General features: G+C 43.1%; 1 protein-coding gene across 1 annotated transcript in view; it reads right to left on the reverse strand.

Moving 5' to 3' along the window:
- The window catches only part of kcnip1 (Kv channel interacting protein 1), a 203,356-nt gene extending 187,672 nt beyond the window's left edge, over positions 1 to 15,684 (reverse strand). Inside the window, exon 1 of the mRNA XM_031898786.1 lies at positions 14,790 to 15,684. Coding sequence (XP_031754646.1) covers positions 14,790 to 14,877 — 88 coding nt within the window. The 5' untranslated portion in view covers positions 14,878 to 15,684. The remainder of the gene's footprint in view (positions 1 to 14,789) is intronic.
- Between the last annotated feature and the right edge of the window lie 2,656 nt (positions 15,685 to 18,340).

The raw sequence follows: 18,340 nt of genomic DNA on the forward strand, positions 1-18,340 counted from the left end.
GTGCTAAAAAAATCCCCCTCGGCTTATCCTCGAGTATATGAATGTGAAGATGTAACTCGCATTCCCATCCTATAAAGACACTGGCATTCGTTGGCCGCACCACCCCCCCCCCCCCCCCGAGGACGGACGTGCGCGCACAGAGCAGAGAGCAGCTATCTGATAAGGGACAAGATGCTGATAAAGACTGAGCTGGAACTGGTATTTTACTGAACTACTATTCTTGGTTACATATTTATATTAACTTTAACCAGAAATTCTTAACCCATGTGTGCCCATTGATTTTAGCAAGGATCAGCATGATATCAGAGATTTTCCATGAGGTTCAGTATACATACCTTGTGCCGTTCCCTTCCTATAAAGACACTGGCATTCGTTGCGCACCCCCCCCCCCGTGGATGGACGCATCTCCGTCCACGGGGGGGGGCGCAAGGAAGAGTTCACAGGGGGTCACACTGAGTGTCCTTTTATTATTTATTTGATTATTGAAACTTAGCAGTAGCCGCTGCATTTCCCATCCTAGGCTTATACTCGAGTCAATAAGTTTTTCCAGTTTTCTTAGGTAAAATTAGGTACCTCGGCTTATATTCGGATCGGCTTACTCACAAAGCAAAACCACTTTTCAGGTCCACAATGCAGTACTGTCTGGCATGAAATGGAACCACTGGAGCCTCTAGCAGTTGCAAGTCCAGGGGGGTGTTGTTGCATTATAAGCAAAAAACATCTTTTCACCTGATTTACTTTGCCCTCTATAATAAATGAGATGTTTTGTGTAGAGCTATTCATGCTGATTATTTTGTAAAACTCCATCTACATATATTCACCGGCTAAACTGAGAGTTATTGATGTTAGTGGGTAATTTAAGCGTGTAGGATTTCTCCCCTGTGTATTGCTGCCTTTCAAATATTGTAATGATGGATCCCAAGTCAATGGGAAAGAAAAATCACATAACCATAAGCAGTCTATCAACACTGCAGCTCAGTAGGATGGAATACTCAAATGCTGCTGTTCAACATCCCACTTTTATTTCATAAAAACATAAAAATGGCATCTATAAGAATTCTTCCTCTAGTGTAGCTCATCATTATCTGCACCTATCATTATGTAATTCTTCCCAAGTCAGCTAGGCAGGAATTTAGGGTATTCCAATTTGGGCTCTGTCAGGTTAATTACTGTCTCAGTCAATACTGCAGATCCTTCTTTTGCTGTTGAAACGGGAGGACAAAATTGCACTGTAAGGAGTACAATGTCAGAAAAAAAGGAATAATAAAAAAACATTGCAGAACAGGTCCCATATGTATCATTCCAACTCCCCTGGTATTTGTATGTGGACATCATGATGACTGATACAATGCTATTCATGATTACAGGATGCCATCTAGGTACAGGTACAGAAATGATTATTATATTAAAACAACTGCTCGCAATACACTGTTTCCTTTCCTTCTGCTAAAATGTTTGCAAGGTCACTGATTCTACTAGAATTTTCAAATATTATATTTTCAAATAACAAATATTTAGGGGTATATTTTTCAAGCTGTGTAAAAAATGGAGTGAAACATTAGCGGTGATGCTGCTCAGGAAAACCCAATCAGATGTTTTGCTTTGGTTTTTTAACTGTTGAAAATTGCTGATTAGGAGAAAACAGCACCAGCCCGGTGTACCCGTAGAGAGCGGTTCTCTCCGTACAGGGGCACCAGCCCGGGGTAAAAGGTAAGCGATTAAAGTCACTTGGGGGTGCCTAACATTTTGGCACCCCGAGTGATTTTGCCTTTCCTTGTCCTTTAAAAGGGTTGTCTATCTTTAGTATGATGTAGCGAGTGGAATTCTGAGACAAGGGGCAGGAATATGAATAGGAGATGGCCTAAATAGAAAGATAAGTAATTAAAAGTAACAATAACAAATGAGTAGCCTCACAAAGCAATAGTTTTTTGTCGGCTGGGGTTAGTGTTATTCTTTTACTTTTGGGGTCTGTGAACCCCCGTTAAAAAAACTGATAATGAGGAAGAGACATAATTCAAGAACAATGCAAAAAGATTAATACTTATTAAATAGTTGCTAAGGACAGGGACATGTAAGCCCAATTAGCTAAATAGGGTTGCCAATTTTTCTATAAGAAAATACCTCTGTTCCCATTAAGGGTTGCGCAGTGACAGGGGCAAATCAGGGCAGATTGCTGTGAAGGTATCAGGGATTGGGTGGGGTAACTTGGCGGGCCTGGGGGAATTGGCAGATTAGGGCATCGGGCTGCAAATGCAACAAGTGGAGCGTTCTAAATTTACCAGCATTAAAGGCGATTATTTTACCAGCTAGTCTGATGAAATACAAGCCAGGTAGAAGTCCTATAGCTAACTACCCTTCCCAGGTCATTGCATCATTGACATTAGTAATCTGTAGGAAAAGCCCATTACAGTGTTTCCAAACATCAAGGTTAAACTTACAGTTGAGGCTGCTAAGAGCTGGCCCAGAGCTCAGATGTCACTGGAACTCACTATTCCGGCCTCTATCTCCTTAACAATGTTTTCTATAATTCACTACTTTTATGAATCATCTGTAACCATACATGCATGCTGGCTACAGACTGGTTGGGTTGGTTTCTGATCATTAAAAACGAAGTTTTATTATATTCCCTTGATACAACACAACTAGATAAGAAATTGGTCCTTAACCAATTACATCAACTCATTGCATTAACTCATTGCCATTAAATTGTCATTTCCTAATGTATGATAATGTATGCCATATACCCTTCTCTGCTGAATGTTGAGGATATGTATTCCCGGATGAAACCTATAAAATGCATCTTTAGAGTCCTATTATTGGTTTCTTTAAGCAGCCACGGGTTATGTTGTGATAAGAAATAGATGGCTCATTGAAAAGCAGCAGCGGGGTTTCTCTATTAGCTAACGCAATGGTGTCATTTGGAAGGAAAGTGCTTCTCTGCCTACTGACGTGTATATCACAGTCTTGCTTTAGTGATCTCAAACAACAGTATATCTAATGGTTATTGGGAACAGAGATGGCCAGCTAGTGGCCCATGTAGGACTTAGCATTGTCAGCTCACCAATCGCAGCATCTTTAATTAGAACTCTTTTGCAACAATAGATCAGATTAATGGATCTAAAATAATCATTTCACTGTAAGATGCTAAAGAAATAGTAGTAGCAACTTCAAATATAAAATATGAATAGTTTTACATGGAATGAAGTAGAAACAAAAAGGTGAATGAAAATCCAGCCAGCTACCCCTAGACCTGCAGTCTGCCACATCTAGACTTGTGGTTTCCCCAATGAGGCCCAAAGCAGTGACTGTAAGGGGCCCAGCCTGAAGTTATGGTGAGATTTGTAGCAAATACATATCTGCTGTTATGTGCTTAAGAACGGCCTATTGGAGAGAAAACACCAATTTGCTGTGTACAAGTATGCATTATTGGATGGATCTGGACTGATCAATATTTCCTCTGCTAATAGAGCTCATTTATAAATACCTGCTAGAGAATCCCACCAGCCCAATAAATAGTGACTGTCTATGGCCTCTTACAGCATCCCCACTGGCATTTGCCAGAATCCCCAGATTGCTAGTCTGGGCCTACACAGGTGCATTACATTACTTCCTACTTACAACCCACCAGGTATCTCATCCCCCCCCCCCTCTACCACTGGATATAGTAGAAAAGTATTCGGTGGCACCGGAAAGAGTTACTATTTTAAAGCTGGCACCCTAGTATCAGGCCATTGAGTGCCTATATGAGAAATACATCCCTGAGTTAGGGAACAGGGATGGGTGAGAAGTGGGCATCTATGTGCTTCCCTCCTTCTACCAATCATGAATACAGTGCTCATGGAGACAGCCACAGGGGTCCAAAATGGAGTAAGGCATATGTCAATTAGACAGCATAGCAAGCAGGGTGCAAAGTGCCAAAGAAGTGCATATTTTTTTGCACTTTGCACCTTGTCTTCCACTTTGTGTATATCAATGAAATGGAACTAGTTCCAGTTCATAGTTAGCTAGTAATAAGTAGCTTTGTATCATATAAAACTGTTAGGTGTCTGAAAGCTATACCTTTGTAAATTACACGCTGCACAGATGATCAGCAATAAGTTAAGCACCATTGTTGCTTATAAGCCCGCAGCCTATATTCGTATTAGTGTCATTATACCATGTAAGATTCAGCTGATGAAATAACAAACTAGAATACAGCTTGTATACTTCAGTCTTCTGTGATTAAAAGAATGACCTGGCAACCGTGGCCCTTATTTAAACTAAGCACGTAGTTCAAATGTTGCTTAAAAATGAGTGTTTTGGTGTGGAGAGTAACAGGTCCTGCAACATCTGGCTTTTATAGGTGAATCCCTTCAAAGGGCAGTGCCAATGGCAGCTAATACAGCCCTGCATGGAACACTCATCATGGCCCATGTACCTTTATCCGTAGGAGGGAGAAGAATGTGAAGGAACACTCTCACCACTCTGGAACACCTCAGCAGAATGGATTCCTAAGAGGCTTCCACTAGAGGGAAGGCAGCCTGAGTCCCTTTCCAGCTGTGGTCCTACTCCCTTCTCTAGGTGGGTATCACCAGGGGACTAGTCGTCTCATACTACTACGCTTCAGTGGAGCAAAATGCTGCTTTTGCTCAGTTGTCTTGCTTAACTCACATCTCCCACGTGTGTGCTGTCTTTACCTGTCTGACCTTAGAGATTGGTCCCATGGCCTTCTGCCTCAGCCTCCTTAGTACATCCACTCATGCTACCGAGTGGAGACCAAGGGAGTGGGCCATTTGCTTTCATTTAGAGACAGAGACAAAAGACTGGAGAAAGAAATTAGCCACACAACCCATAGGCCAATATGGAGCCTCCCTTCCACAGGGCATAGATTTTAGACTAGGGAATTCTGAGCATCAGGACAAGTTAACCCTTTCAGCCCCCCTATTTTGCAACCAAGCCTGATAGAGCAATCCAGCATAGCTTTGCACTTTTTTCCTACCCAGTACATGGATGAGTTTCTGGAGGTCTTTGCACTCCAAAAGAGACCTAGACCCTGGACAGATCGTCCGCTGTGTGACCCCCTTATCTATCAATGTACAGCTGGCCGATAAAATAAAGCCATTTTCTGAAGTTTAACAAACAGAAGTATATCTAGAAACCAATGAAAATAATTTACAAACATAGTGAAACAACCAAATAGAATTTAGAACAGGGTAGATTAATTTCTTTTCAGGGGACCCAGATAAAGTCTTGGAATTTGCATCAGGACTCAAAAACTGGTTTAAAAGCAATTATGCATATTATTTAATATAATATATGGTAGGGAGAAATGTAAATGTGTTAGTGGATCATGGGGATCCACTTTTGTGTTATTTTGGGCTTGGCTCATATGTTAAAGTAGCTTAAAGAAGCAGTCCACTGAGAATCCTCTGTTAAAGTTGCTCCTTATGTAAAAGCCAAAATCTGGTGGAAGGGAGGAGTTTGTTTATCCAGAGGCTTCTCAATGGACTACTAACTTGTTTTGATTGTCCTTGTTAAAACCTGAAGTAGAATGGGATTTTTTAATCAAAATTTTGATTTTGACCTGGTTATTGCAGGAAATAACAAAAAATACTTATTTCCTTTTGAGTTGAATCAATTGGCAAAAATTTATTGAACTAATGTTAAAAATGGGGTTATTGTGCTGCCCCAGCAGTTAATAATGTATATCATGTTTTAAAGTTAATGGGTTATATGTGTTTTCATTGTTATGCTGCCACCTAGTGACCAAGGTAGCATTACAACATGTTTACTTCTAAGCCTGTATACCCTCCCATTCCCTTCCTTATGTGTGATGTCAGTTCCTCCCATCATGCCATTCATGTTCCTGCTTTCTATGTGTGAGGAGCTACTCCAGGGGTTGGGAAAGCATATTTCTTTTGACCTCCAGCATTTGTCCATCCACCCCCAACGTTTGTTAACCCACAACAAATAAACAACCTTTTGTGGATCCCAAGTGTCTGGTGAGTTCTGCTATCTGGCAAAGATTGCCCACAGTGACTGTGCCCAGCTCCATACAGGCCCAGGGAGAGGGGTCTCAGGAGAAACTCAGCCATTATCACAGCAATTGGAGTCAGAATAGTCAAAAGAAATAGAATTCCATAACCTGCTGTCAGAGTGCCTGTTCCATCAAGTCCCCACTCACAGGCAGCTGTTTATATTCAGTCTGCATCCAAGCTTAATGCCAGCTCACAACTCCCTGCAAGCGCCTGATTGTACAAGCGCAGTCTGTACCCTGTGAATATTAAGGTGCCGTATATCCTTTATAACTGGCTAAACACATTATCTTGGTCCTGCTATAACACTACTGCAGTTTGTCCTGCACACCTACCACTGCTATAAGCATCTTAAAGAGACAGTAACCTTTTTCACCAAAAGTGCAAAATGTCCCAGCAAGGCTCTGTGCATTCGTTTGCAGGTGAATCTGAGCAAGTACCCCATGAACCAGAGCTCACAGACATCCAGGGAGAAAATCCCATACATACTGCAGAGCAAAGTGTTAGATCCAAGCGTATAATAAAACCATCTCAAAAGTCTAGAGAAAACTATGAGGCTACAAGGGATGAGTTGTCAAGCAGTTTATCAGACCTATGGAATAGAACTGTACGCTGCATGTCAGTTCTTTCATATTCTAATAATGACGCAGCTGATTTAAGAGACTGTATAAATCGCTTATCTTCCACCTATGAGCGTTATCAGCGTCTGTCCGCTAAGTATACTTCCTTCTTAAAGGACACTAATATAGTGGAATCCTTAGCAGAGCTGAGCAAAACTGAGGCCTTAGATCAAGAGAGAGACCTTCTGGTGCTAAGTGCTAAAGAGAAGGCAGAGCTCAGGATTGCACACCTGCAAGAGACCAGGTCTCACAGATCCACGTCATCAAAGCTTACATCAAGATCTTCTAAAACCTCTCACTCTAGGAAATCAGCACTGAGTGACAAGCTTATAGAGGCCCGCGCCAATGCAGAAGCAGCTAAGGTGCAAGTTTCCTTTGCTAAAAGAGAGGCAAGTCTTAGGGCTGAAGCTGCAACTGAGACCGCACGCCAGCAAGCAGAAGCTGCCCGTAAAAAGGCAGAAATGGAAGCCGAATTAGAAATTCTTCAAATGGAGAAAGAAAAGGCTTCAGCTATTGCGAGGTTAAAGGTTCTTGAACAAGCACTGGGAGGAGTACATGATCAGGACTGCCTTATTCCAACAGAGTCTGAAGATCCTGTTGAACGCACAAGTAAATATGTACTAAACCAGGATGCATCTAATGCCAAAGAACCAAGCTTGCAACGTCCAGGGACAACCCCTGCAACCCACAGTACAGGTCAGTCTCTTATACCTGTCACTTCTAATACCGCTGTTCCTTACAGTGCCCAACCTGCAGAGCTGCAAATGCCGGCACAGCAACAGGTCAGCCACACAGACATTGTCACACAGCACAAAATACTGCCTCCTACCATTACTCAGGTGGACTGCAGCAGTAAGCTACAGCCAGCAAAGGCCTTAGAGACTAAACCACTGCTGAATGCTCATGCCACTTCATTCTATCCTGGTTCATCTCACCTTTATACGCCAGAAAGCTTATACAACCCCAGGGTTCCACAAGTTACTCAGGCACCAAAGAGTGAGAGATCAGACTTATCTGACTTCGCCAGGTATATGATACGTCGTGAGCTCATAAATATCAGTCTCTCAAGGTTTGACGATTGTCCAGAGAGTTACAGAGCCTGGAAATCAACCTTTAAAGCTGCTATTGCTGACCTCAACCTCACTGCCAAGGAGGAACTTGACTTACTTATTAAGTGGCTTGGTCCAGAGTCTGCTGATCGTGTAAAGAGACTTAGAGCTGTACATGTTGACTACCCAGATGCAGGCCTTGCTGCGGCCTGGGGAAGGCTTGAGCAAACCTATGGGAGCTCTGAAGCCATAGAAAATGCCTTGTTTAAGAGACTGCAAAACTTCCCAAAAATAACTAACAAAGACAATCGCAAGCTGCAAGAACTTAGTGACCTTCTGATGGAGCTAGAGTTAGCTAAGGCAGATCCTCGCCTGTCAGGGCTCAGCTACTTGGACACTGCACATGGTGTAAACCCAGTAGTATTGAAGCTGCCTTATGGATTGCAAGAGAAATGGGCCACAACGGGCTCAAGGTACAAGAAACAATATAATGTATCTTTTCCTCCATTCTCATATTTCTGCAAGTTCATCAGTGACTATGCCTGGACCAAGAATGATCCCAGTTTTAGCTTCAGTGAGCCTAACCCTCCTGCTTCATCATTTTCAAAGCACGACAATGCAGCTGCTAAACACAAAGAGTTGCGGAGAACAGTGTCAGTCAGAAAGACAGAAGTTCCTCCAACCACAGTCTCTTACACTGACAAATCTTCCTCTTTTGGGAAAACTGAGGATCCCAATCGTCAGTGCCCAATTCACAAGAAACCACACCCGCTTAAAAAATGTCGTGGGTTCAGGGCAAAGTCTTTACAGGAGCGCAAGGAGATTCTCCAGAAGTGTGGGGTCTGCTATAAGTGCTGCGCTTCCTCAGACCATTTTGCAAAAGACTGTAAGGCGGTTATTAAGTGTGCAGAGTGCAATAGTGACAAGCATGTTGCGGCGATGCATCCAACTCCTCCTCCTGATAATCTGCAGCCTCCAACCCCTGCCTCAACTCATGGCGGGGAGGAACAGGGGCATGTTCCAGCTTCACCAAAGATTTCAACTTCATGCACTGAAGTCTGCGGGGAAGGTTGCAGTGCCAAATGCTGTGCCAAGGTATGCCTAGTACAAGTATATCCTGAAGGACAACCAGAGAAGGCGATCAGGATTTATGCCATCCTTGATGACCAAAGCAACAGATCTCTTGCAAGACCACAGTTCTTTGAGATTTTCAACATCAAGGGAGATGCATCACCATATACCCTCAATACCTGTGCCGGTCGCATAGAGACTCTGGGCAGAAGGGCTAACGGGTATGTCGTCTCTTCAATCAAAGGTAACATTCATCTACCTTTACCTACTTTAATTGAATGTGATGAAATCCCTAACAACAGGGAGGAGATTCCTACACCAGAAGCTGCATACTACCAACCCCACTTAAGGCACCTGGCCAACCAAATTCCTGCCATGGACAAAGATGCTGATATCCTGCTCTTGTTGGGTAGAGACATTCTTAGGGTCCATAAGGTACGCCAGCAGTGCAATGGTCCTCATGATGCTCCCTATGCACAAAGACTTGACTTAGGCTGGGTAATAGTGGGTGATGTGTGCCTTGACAAAATGCACAGGCCATCTGAAGTAGACTCCTACAAAACTCATGTATTGAGAAGCGGACGCAGTACTCACTTCAGACCATGCCCTCATCATTTTGAGGTGAAAGAGAATACTAAGGATATGATCCCAGCAACCAGTGTCACTCCTACTTCTTGTGATGACAGCTTTGGGATTACAGTTTTTCATACTACAAATGATGACAACAAAATTGCACCTTCCATTGAGGATAAAGAGTTCATCAGAATAATGGACAATGAATTCTTCAAAGACAATTCCAACAGTTGGGTTGCACCCTTACCATTCCGTACTACCAGAACCAAACTTCCAAACAATCGTGAGCAAGCCATTTCCAGATTTGCTTCACTACAGAGAACTCTTAAGAGCAAGCCTGAAATGAAAGACCACTTTGTCGCATTTATGAAGAAAATATTTGAAAATGATCACGCGGAACCAGCTCCACCACTACAAGAGCATGATGAGTGTTGGTACCTACCTTCCTTTGGCGTGTATCACCCCCGCAAACCAAAACAAATCAGGGTGGTATTCGACTCAAGTGCCAAGTATCAAGGTATGTCTCTCAATGATGTTCTTCTCACTGGTCCCAACCTAACTAACAACCTTGTGGGAGTGCTCATGAGGTTCAGAAGGGAGCCAGTTGCAATCACGGCTGATATCCAGCAGATGTTCCATTGTTTTATCGTACGAGAGGATCACAGAAATTTCCTCAGATTCCTCTGGCACCACGACAATAACATCAACAGTGAAGTGATCGAATATCGCATGAAAGTGCATGTCTTTGGTAACAGTCCATCACCTGCTGTTGCAACATATGGCCTAAGAAGGACTGCTTGCGAAGGTGAAAATGAGTATGGTGCAGATGCACAGCATTTTGTAGAAAGAGACTTCTACGTGGATGACGGCCTAAAATCTTTACCAACAGATGAAGAGGCTATCGACCTGCTTAAGAGGACACAAAGCATGCTCTCTGAGGCCAACCTGAGACTCCATAAGATTGCTTCAAACAGCACTACCGTAATGAAAGCCTTTCAAACTGATGATCATGCCACAGAATTTAAAGACTTAAATTTGGGAATAGACAATCCACCCATTCAAAGAAGCCTTGGCTTAAGATGGGACTTATTGAACGACACATTTGGTTTCCAGGTTACCACTGCAGACAAACCGTTTACAAGGCGTGGTGTCCTGTCAGTAGTGAACAGCCTGTATGACCCACTGGGGTTTGTAGCACCCATCACCATACAAGGTAAATCTTTACTAAGACAGTTATCAGAGACTGTTAAAGACTGGGACACTCCTTTACCAACTGATAAACAAACAAAATGGGAGTCTTGGAAGCAATCTCTAAAGGACCTAGAGGAACTCCACATACCTAGGTGCTACACTTCAACTTCCCTTGCTGAAAGTCAGAGGAGAGAGATCCACATTTTCTCAGATGCATCTACTGAAGCCATAGCAGTTGTGGCCTACCTGAAGGTAAGAGACACCTGTGGTCAACCTCATATAGGTTTTCTCTTTGGCAAGGCTAAGTTAGCACCAAAACCTGAGCACACCATCCCAAGACTTGAACTTTGCGGAGCTGTGTTAGCAGTTGAGATTGCAGACTTTATTTTGTGTGAGCTGGATATTCACATTGATGCTGTTAAATTCTACACAGACAGTAAGGTTGTTCTAGGCTACATATACAATCAGACAAGACGCTTTTATGTGTATGTGAGCAATCGAGTAGAAAGAATCAGGAAATCTACCAAACCTGAACAGTGGCATTATGTACCATCTGAAATTAACCCTGCAGACCATGCAACCAGGCCAGTGTCCACAGCTGTCTTTGCAGGTACTTCCTGGCTAATGGGTCCTGAATTCTTACTGGATCACTCAGAGGCTACAACTACTGCAGATGTCTTCAGTCTCCTAGATCCTGACAGAGACCCCGAAATTCGACCTAAAGTTTCAGCACTTGCTACAAGAGCTGAGCAACGATTCAACTTAGGTTGTCAGCGCTTTGAACGCTTCTCCACGTGGACAAGACTTGTACGCACAATTGCAAGGTTAGTTCACATTGCACACTGTTACCATACACAATCCAAGGATGCTAAGGCCTGTTATGGCTGGCACTTATGCCACAAATCTCCCACTGCAGCAGATATTGCTCAAGGTGAGCGAATCATCATACGCTGTGTGCAACAGCATGTATTTTCTGCAGAAACCAGATGCATTCTTAAAAAGGAAAACATTTCCAAAAATAGTCCTATTGCCAACCTGAACCCAGTAATTGACAGTGATGGCATGTTAAGGGTTGGTGGCCGCTTGAACAAGGCCACAATACAAGGAAATGAACAAAATCCTTTGATAATACCTGGTCACCATCACATTGCCACATTGCTTATTCGCCATCACCACGAGCAAGTCAAGCACCAAGGCAGACATTTTACTGAGGGTGCTATAAGAGCTGCAGGACTTTGGATTATTGGTGCAAAAAGACAGATAAGTAATGTGATTCTCAAGTGTATCCAGTGCCGTAAACTAAGGGGGAAAATTCAACAACAACAGATGTCAGAATTGCCAGCTGACAGGTTGAGCACTGATCCTCCCTTCACTCATGTTGGCCTGGATGTCTTTGGGCCATGGACAGTTATGGCACGGAGGACTCGAGGTGGTGAAGCATATAACAAACGGTGGGCAGTGTTGTTCACCTGCATGAGTGTGCGTGCAGTACACATTGAGGTCATAGAGTCTATGGATACCTCAAGCTTTATCAATGCTCTTAGGCGATTCCTTGCAATCAGAGGGCCAGTGAGACTGTTGAGATCAGACTGTGGGACTAACTTCACTGGAGCCTGCAGAGAGCTACAGTTTGACACTCAGCCTGTCAAAGACTATTTAGCCAGCAATGGTTGCACATGGATCTTCAATCCTCCTCATTCTTCCCACATGGGTGGATCTTGGGAAAGAATGATAGGCATCACGCGTAGAATATTGGACTCCATGTTGATGGATTTGAATTCCACAAGGCTCACTCATGAGATCCTTACTACATTCCTCGCAGAAGTGTCTGCCATAATCAATTCAAGACCTCTAGTTCCAGTGTCTACAGATCCAGAATTTCCAGTCATCCTTACCCCAGCCACTCTTCTCACCCAGAAAATGGGGAATGCTCCTGTTCCACCTGGTGACTTTGCAGCTGGGAACCTCTACCAGAGTCAGTGGAAGCGTGTGCAACACCTGGCCAACTACTTCTGGAACAGATGGAAGAAGGAATACCTCACCCTTTTGCAAGGACGCAGAAAGTGGCAAAGACTGACTCCTAATCTACAAGTAGGAGACCTTATCCTACTAAAAGACCAACAAGCTCAGAGGATCGATTGGCCATTGGGACTTATTTCAAAGATCATTCCCAGTGATGATGGTAAGGTACGTAAGGTGGAAGTGAGGGTTGCCAAGGATGGTACCACAAAGACTTTCAGTCGTCCCATCACTGAACTTATACTGCTCTTACCTTTTGAGCATTGAACTCTTAATGTGCTTGAAGTAAGAGACTTACATTGATACCCAAGGGAACCTGCTATGACATACAGTTTAAAATGCCATGTTTGTTGCATTGCATGCTTGTTTCTCTCTTTTGTCTTCCAGGTCACAGGAAGGATCTTCAAGCAAAATTGCACTTATGTTTATTTTGCAATTTCATAACTACTGTAATGTTTATGATATAGTGGTACCTAAAGATACCAGACGGGGAGTGTGCTGCCCCAGCAGTTAATAATGTATATCATGTTTTAAAGTTAATGGGTTATATGTGTTTTCATTGTTATGCTGCCACCTAGTGACCAAGGTAGCATTACAACATGTTTACTTCTAAGCCTGTATACCCTCCCATTCCCTTCCTTATGTGTGATGTCAGTTCCTCCCATCATGCCATTCATGTTCCTGCTTTCTATGTGTGAGGAGCTACTCCAGGGGTTGGGAAAGCATATTTCTTTTGACCTCCAGCATTTGTCCATCCACCCCCAACGTTTGTTAACCCACAACAAATAAACAACCTTTTGTGGATCCCAAGTGTCTGGTGAGTTCTGCTATCTGGCAAAGATTGCCCACAGTGACTGTGCCCAGCTCCATACAGGCCCAGGGAGAGGGGTCTCAGGAGAAACTCAGCCATTATCACAGCAATTGGAGTCAGAATAGTTATACTGCCCCTTTAACAAACCTTGATATATACAAAGATGTCTAGAGACATGCTTTTTACATTTAGCGTTTTATATTCCATCAAATTTGATAGGCAAGCAATATCTCCTTACAAATATGCAACTTTAGCACACTATCACTACTCAGCATATCCGTACCAGATCAGCCTTCTGCAAGTTTTATAGAGTGAAATCTATAAAAAAAATTCATTATTGGCAAAGGAAATGGAGGCAAAATATAAACGGTGGATTAAAACCGGGTATAATATAAATATCTTGGGCAGAATTACCGTTATAGTAAGTAATGTGAACAGCTAGAACTACTGTAACTGTTACCCATGCTACATACAAACAGTGTGGCGCTGGGGGGCTGCCCATGTTACAGCAGTATCAAAGTAAAGCCCTATTCCAATGTATGTAGATACAGAAGAGTACAAGGAAAGCACATACTTTTCCAACCACCCAATCAAGCCATTATTTAAATATACACTCACAGTGATGCAAAACAGTGATCAAATGGAATCAGTATAAAAGTCTATCTAATCTTTGGACACTTGCATGACTGCACAGGTTACTTCCAGGAGCTGCCAGGAATCTCCACTGATATCTAAAGCAGCTCACACCATGGCAGCTAAAACACACACACTGACACTTCTCTTATGCTCACACTTAGATCCAACCTGGAATCAGAACCAGTCCAGGTATTTGTATAATAACATTTATGTGTACTGTGTCCAACAACAAGGGGTATCAATTTAACAGCATGTTTGTTAATAAATGAACTAATACACAGTCCCACCGAGTCCTCAGATAACTGAGAATAAGAGCATATAACAAGTGATTGCCCCTCACACAGCTGTAGTATATCCGCTCATGGTGTTCACTCATGCGACTAAGCCCAGAAACACAGCACTGCATCTTGTCTTTGTGAATAGAATTATATACATATATACCTATAAAAACCAGTCCTGACACATTACAGTCCCTTCCTGACAATGATCTCCCCCAAGACGTGAGAGCAGAGGAGAGGCTAAACTAAGGAGCACTGCGCCAGATGCACCAAAGCGACCACCTAACGCCGCAATTGCAATACACACCATTAATTTTACAACCAAGTCTCTCTTACTTTTTGTTGATACTGTTCATTTTGGTTTGCAACATGATAAAACAGTCCTGACAAGACAACAGAGTCCTGTAATCATATCCCTGCATAGAAGGCTTAGCTGCCAGCCCATACCATACCTGCCCACACAGTGCCACTGCCGCACGCAGCGATGCGCTCCAACCAGCCACAAGTAAAAAAAGCGCTCCCCTTACCTTTGTGCAGGGTACCTGTCAGCAGCTTAAACAGCGTCTGGAAACAGCGGAATATTCCGCGCTTACACCTCTTGGAGCAGCCGCTCATGGCTGGCAGCCGCTATCCCCCCGGCTAAATCTGACAAAAGTCTAGGAAAAGTTTATGGAACTGCTGAGGTGCGTCTGAAGCAAAAGAAGTCACAATGTTGTAGCCAAAGACAGCTGGGATAGAGAGCAAGTCGGCCAGGTGTGTGATGGAATTTCTTTAGCTGAGCCCCTTTTTCTGAATAGTAGCTGGAAGCTTAGTGATGTATCCCTTTGCTTTGGTTTGTCTTGGGTAGAACTTGATAGATGCTGGTTCCAAAGCGCAAGAGAAGCGCTAGAGAAATACAGGCTCCTAAGGAGAAACGCTAGAGAAACGCAGGCTCCTTACTAGAGAAATGCAGGCTGCTAAGGAGAAGCGCTAGGGAACGCAGGCTCCAAAGGAAAAGCGCTAGAGAAATGCAGGCTCCTAACTAGAGATATACAGGCTCCCAACTAGAGATATACAGGCTCCCAACTAGAGAAATGCAGGGTTCCCAGCAGGAGGAACGGTTGGAAGATGCTGGCTCCCCCAGGAGAAGCGGCAGAGAGCGGGCAGGAGCTGGTAGGGAGGAGGAGGAGGAGCGGGTGTAGTAGCTGAGCCGTTCGCATCGGGCGCTAGGAATTGTGCAGAAGACGCAGAGTCCATGTGGCTGCTGCTGACGACTGCAGAAGTGAGTGTGTGCGGCAGAGTCAGTGAGCGTCTCCTGTGCTCCAGTCAGTCCCTTTCAGGGTAAATGACACACATTGCGTGTATTTTAGTGTTCACAGGCATCAGGATCTCTCTGCGGGGCACAGACTGGATTTATCTGACATGAGTTTTATGACTGCAATCGCTGCAGTGATATGAGTGCTGCCTGCGCTAGTAGCTGCTACTCCGTGCTACACTGTATGGCTTTTATATTCTGCATTCTGCTTGTACCTGATCCATGCTCTGTTAAACACAAGCCTGTAGCAGTTTCTGTGTCAGCATTTACACACTCAGTAAAGCTTTAGGATGTTATGATAACCTCTTCTACTGCCAGGGGGATGGCATCACCCTCTATTAACTCCCAATTAATCCTTGTCTCCTGGGAGGCCATTAGGGCAGAATAAATATGATTATTATTACTAATCAGTTACCTACTTTTTATGTATTTCTATTTATGCTATAGAGTCTGGACATGCAGGATATCTGCAGTTTTGTGGCTTTCCTTTTTCTCAGGGTTTTAGTTAAACTTTAATAATGCCAGAGCATTCCTTACAAGGTGCATTAGTTACAAGGTGCATTATTACTGAAATAGGGATCCCAGGCCCAATGTGCCCGGTACGTGCACGGCATTCTGCTCAGCTCTGAGCCCAAACACTTGACACACAAGGCATGCCTACACCTGGATGGAGTTAGCCAGGCTATGACATAAAGGCCCCTGCTGCTCATTCTCTCTGTGTCTCCTTGAATGTTTTATTTATTTTAAGCCAGTGCTAGTTTCTCTCCTCACATCCCCGCACCTGCCAAGAAAGTTTTACCCACTTTTTTGTCCCTCCTGCTTGGTATAATTCTTTTCCTATTTGCCTAGCACCGGAAGGTCAACACTGGCTTCTCTTTGCATTCTTTTTACTTTTTTTCCTCCATAGAAACCCAAAATACTGATAGTTCGAGCACTGACAACTTATGGGCTTGTGGGTGTATAGCATTTGTAATGATACTACCAGTTTGTACATTGCTTATATACCTTATGGCCCTTCCTTCTTCATGCTAACCCCATCACCTTAACCACCCTATTTGTCCCAGTGTTTCACACAGTCCCTCTTTCCCTCTTCTAGTCTATTAAATACAGGCTATTATTATTAATACTAAAAACAACCCAAAACAACTTTACCATCATTAACAGCTTCCATGCCAGCAGAAAAATCAGCCCAGATCTGTAAAAACTCTTTACCCTACACCACTAAAGTAGCACATAGCATGGGGAATGTCCCAGAGGTATGTATCAGGGAAGTCCTTGCTTTCAGCCTTTTACCTAGTTTTCTGAAATCTTAATTTATCATATAAATATATATAGATGGATTGTTCCTAGATCCTGAAGCTTGTTCCTGGGCAGCAGTACTGGCAATAAAGTATGTCACCGAGAAACATTATAGAAGGGAAACATAGAGATCAATGTTGGAAGGGGGTAAAAAAGTAGGCACTGGTTTTAGGTGGAAGTGCGATCAGTACAGAGATTAGAGCAACAGCCACTGACCCTTTACTTACCTGGCTTATTTTATTTGACAGATGTAACCTTACTTTCTGATTAGTATTTTATTTTCACACAGTGCCACAGCGTGGGGTATTTAAGTAAGCTGAAGAGGGGACAAATGTGAGGCACTTATTGTTGCAATCATTGGGGTGTTGTGAAGGGAAGCGCACCAGGCTGAACAATTTGATTATGCATGTATTGTGATACCCATATAATACCATCATTATAGTTAAAGACACTTACAACATATAACAGTATTGTGTACTTGGTACTTTGATTACTATGTTTCTTTGGCAAAGAGCAATGGTGTTGTGTCATAGTAAGGAACACTGTGCTAAAGTATAGTGCTTCAGTCAGATATGTGCTGTGTTATATTATATACAGTATATATAATTGCTGCCATTTCTTCCTTAGGCATTTTCAGTTACACACTGTAACCCTGGCAGCTGTTCTTCCCTTCATCTCTCTCTGCTTATCATAGTCGTGCATTATAAACAATTTAAAATAACATTATAGCAGGGATAAACAATACTCATGTCAAGTTCAGGCCTTCACTGAAATAAACACTTACCCCCCCCCTGACCCTTTTAAAAGGGTAAAAGGAAATTACTAGCTACGGGTAACTTTGCATAAACCCCGAGGCTACAGAGGCCTGTGTTAGACTATTCCACCTGTCAGTACGATCACATTAGGTGAAACATTCCACAGCTTTATTGCTCTATCTGTAAAGTATTAATAAATAAATTCCAATGAACAATGAAACCTACTTTCTTTAAATCTCAAGGGATGTGTTTCTTTTTGTATTACTCCGCTGTACTGCAGAAAACATTGTCCCTGAACACATAAGAGATTATCTCCTTCATTTCCGTGCCCTGGAGGTAGGTGCGAGAGCTTGGCGCAGGACAAGGCTGCCCAGGCTACTTTTACCTATGTTTCACAAGCTCCTTGAAGCCAACACAAGTCCCTAACCCTTTCTGCGACAAATAAACACAATACTGCATATATCTGCAAATAATACTGTGTTGTATTTACAGCAATATCCTGATAGAATGCAGTGATTTGACACATTAGGCTCTGTGTTGGGGAAGCAGAAGCTACTGCTGACTATGAGGAATGAGTCCATTCAGCTGACCTCACACTTTGAGAAAATCTTATCTAGGGAATCCACTCCGTTTAATAAAATGTGTTCTGCCTTCCACAAGCAGTGTGAAAACATGTACTAAGTATTGATTTTTGTCTACCTCCAATCTTGGGCAGCCTTCTTACCTCCCA

Source organism: Xenopus tropicalis, chromosome 3 (assembly GCF_000004195.4).
Source record: "Xenopus tropicalis strain Nigerian chromosome 3, UCB_Xtro_10.0, whole genome shotgun sequence".
NCBI classification, from domain to species: domain Eukaryota; kingdom Metazoa; phylum Chordata; class Amphibia; order Anura; family Pipidae; genus Xenopus; species Xenopus tropicalis.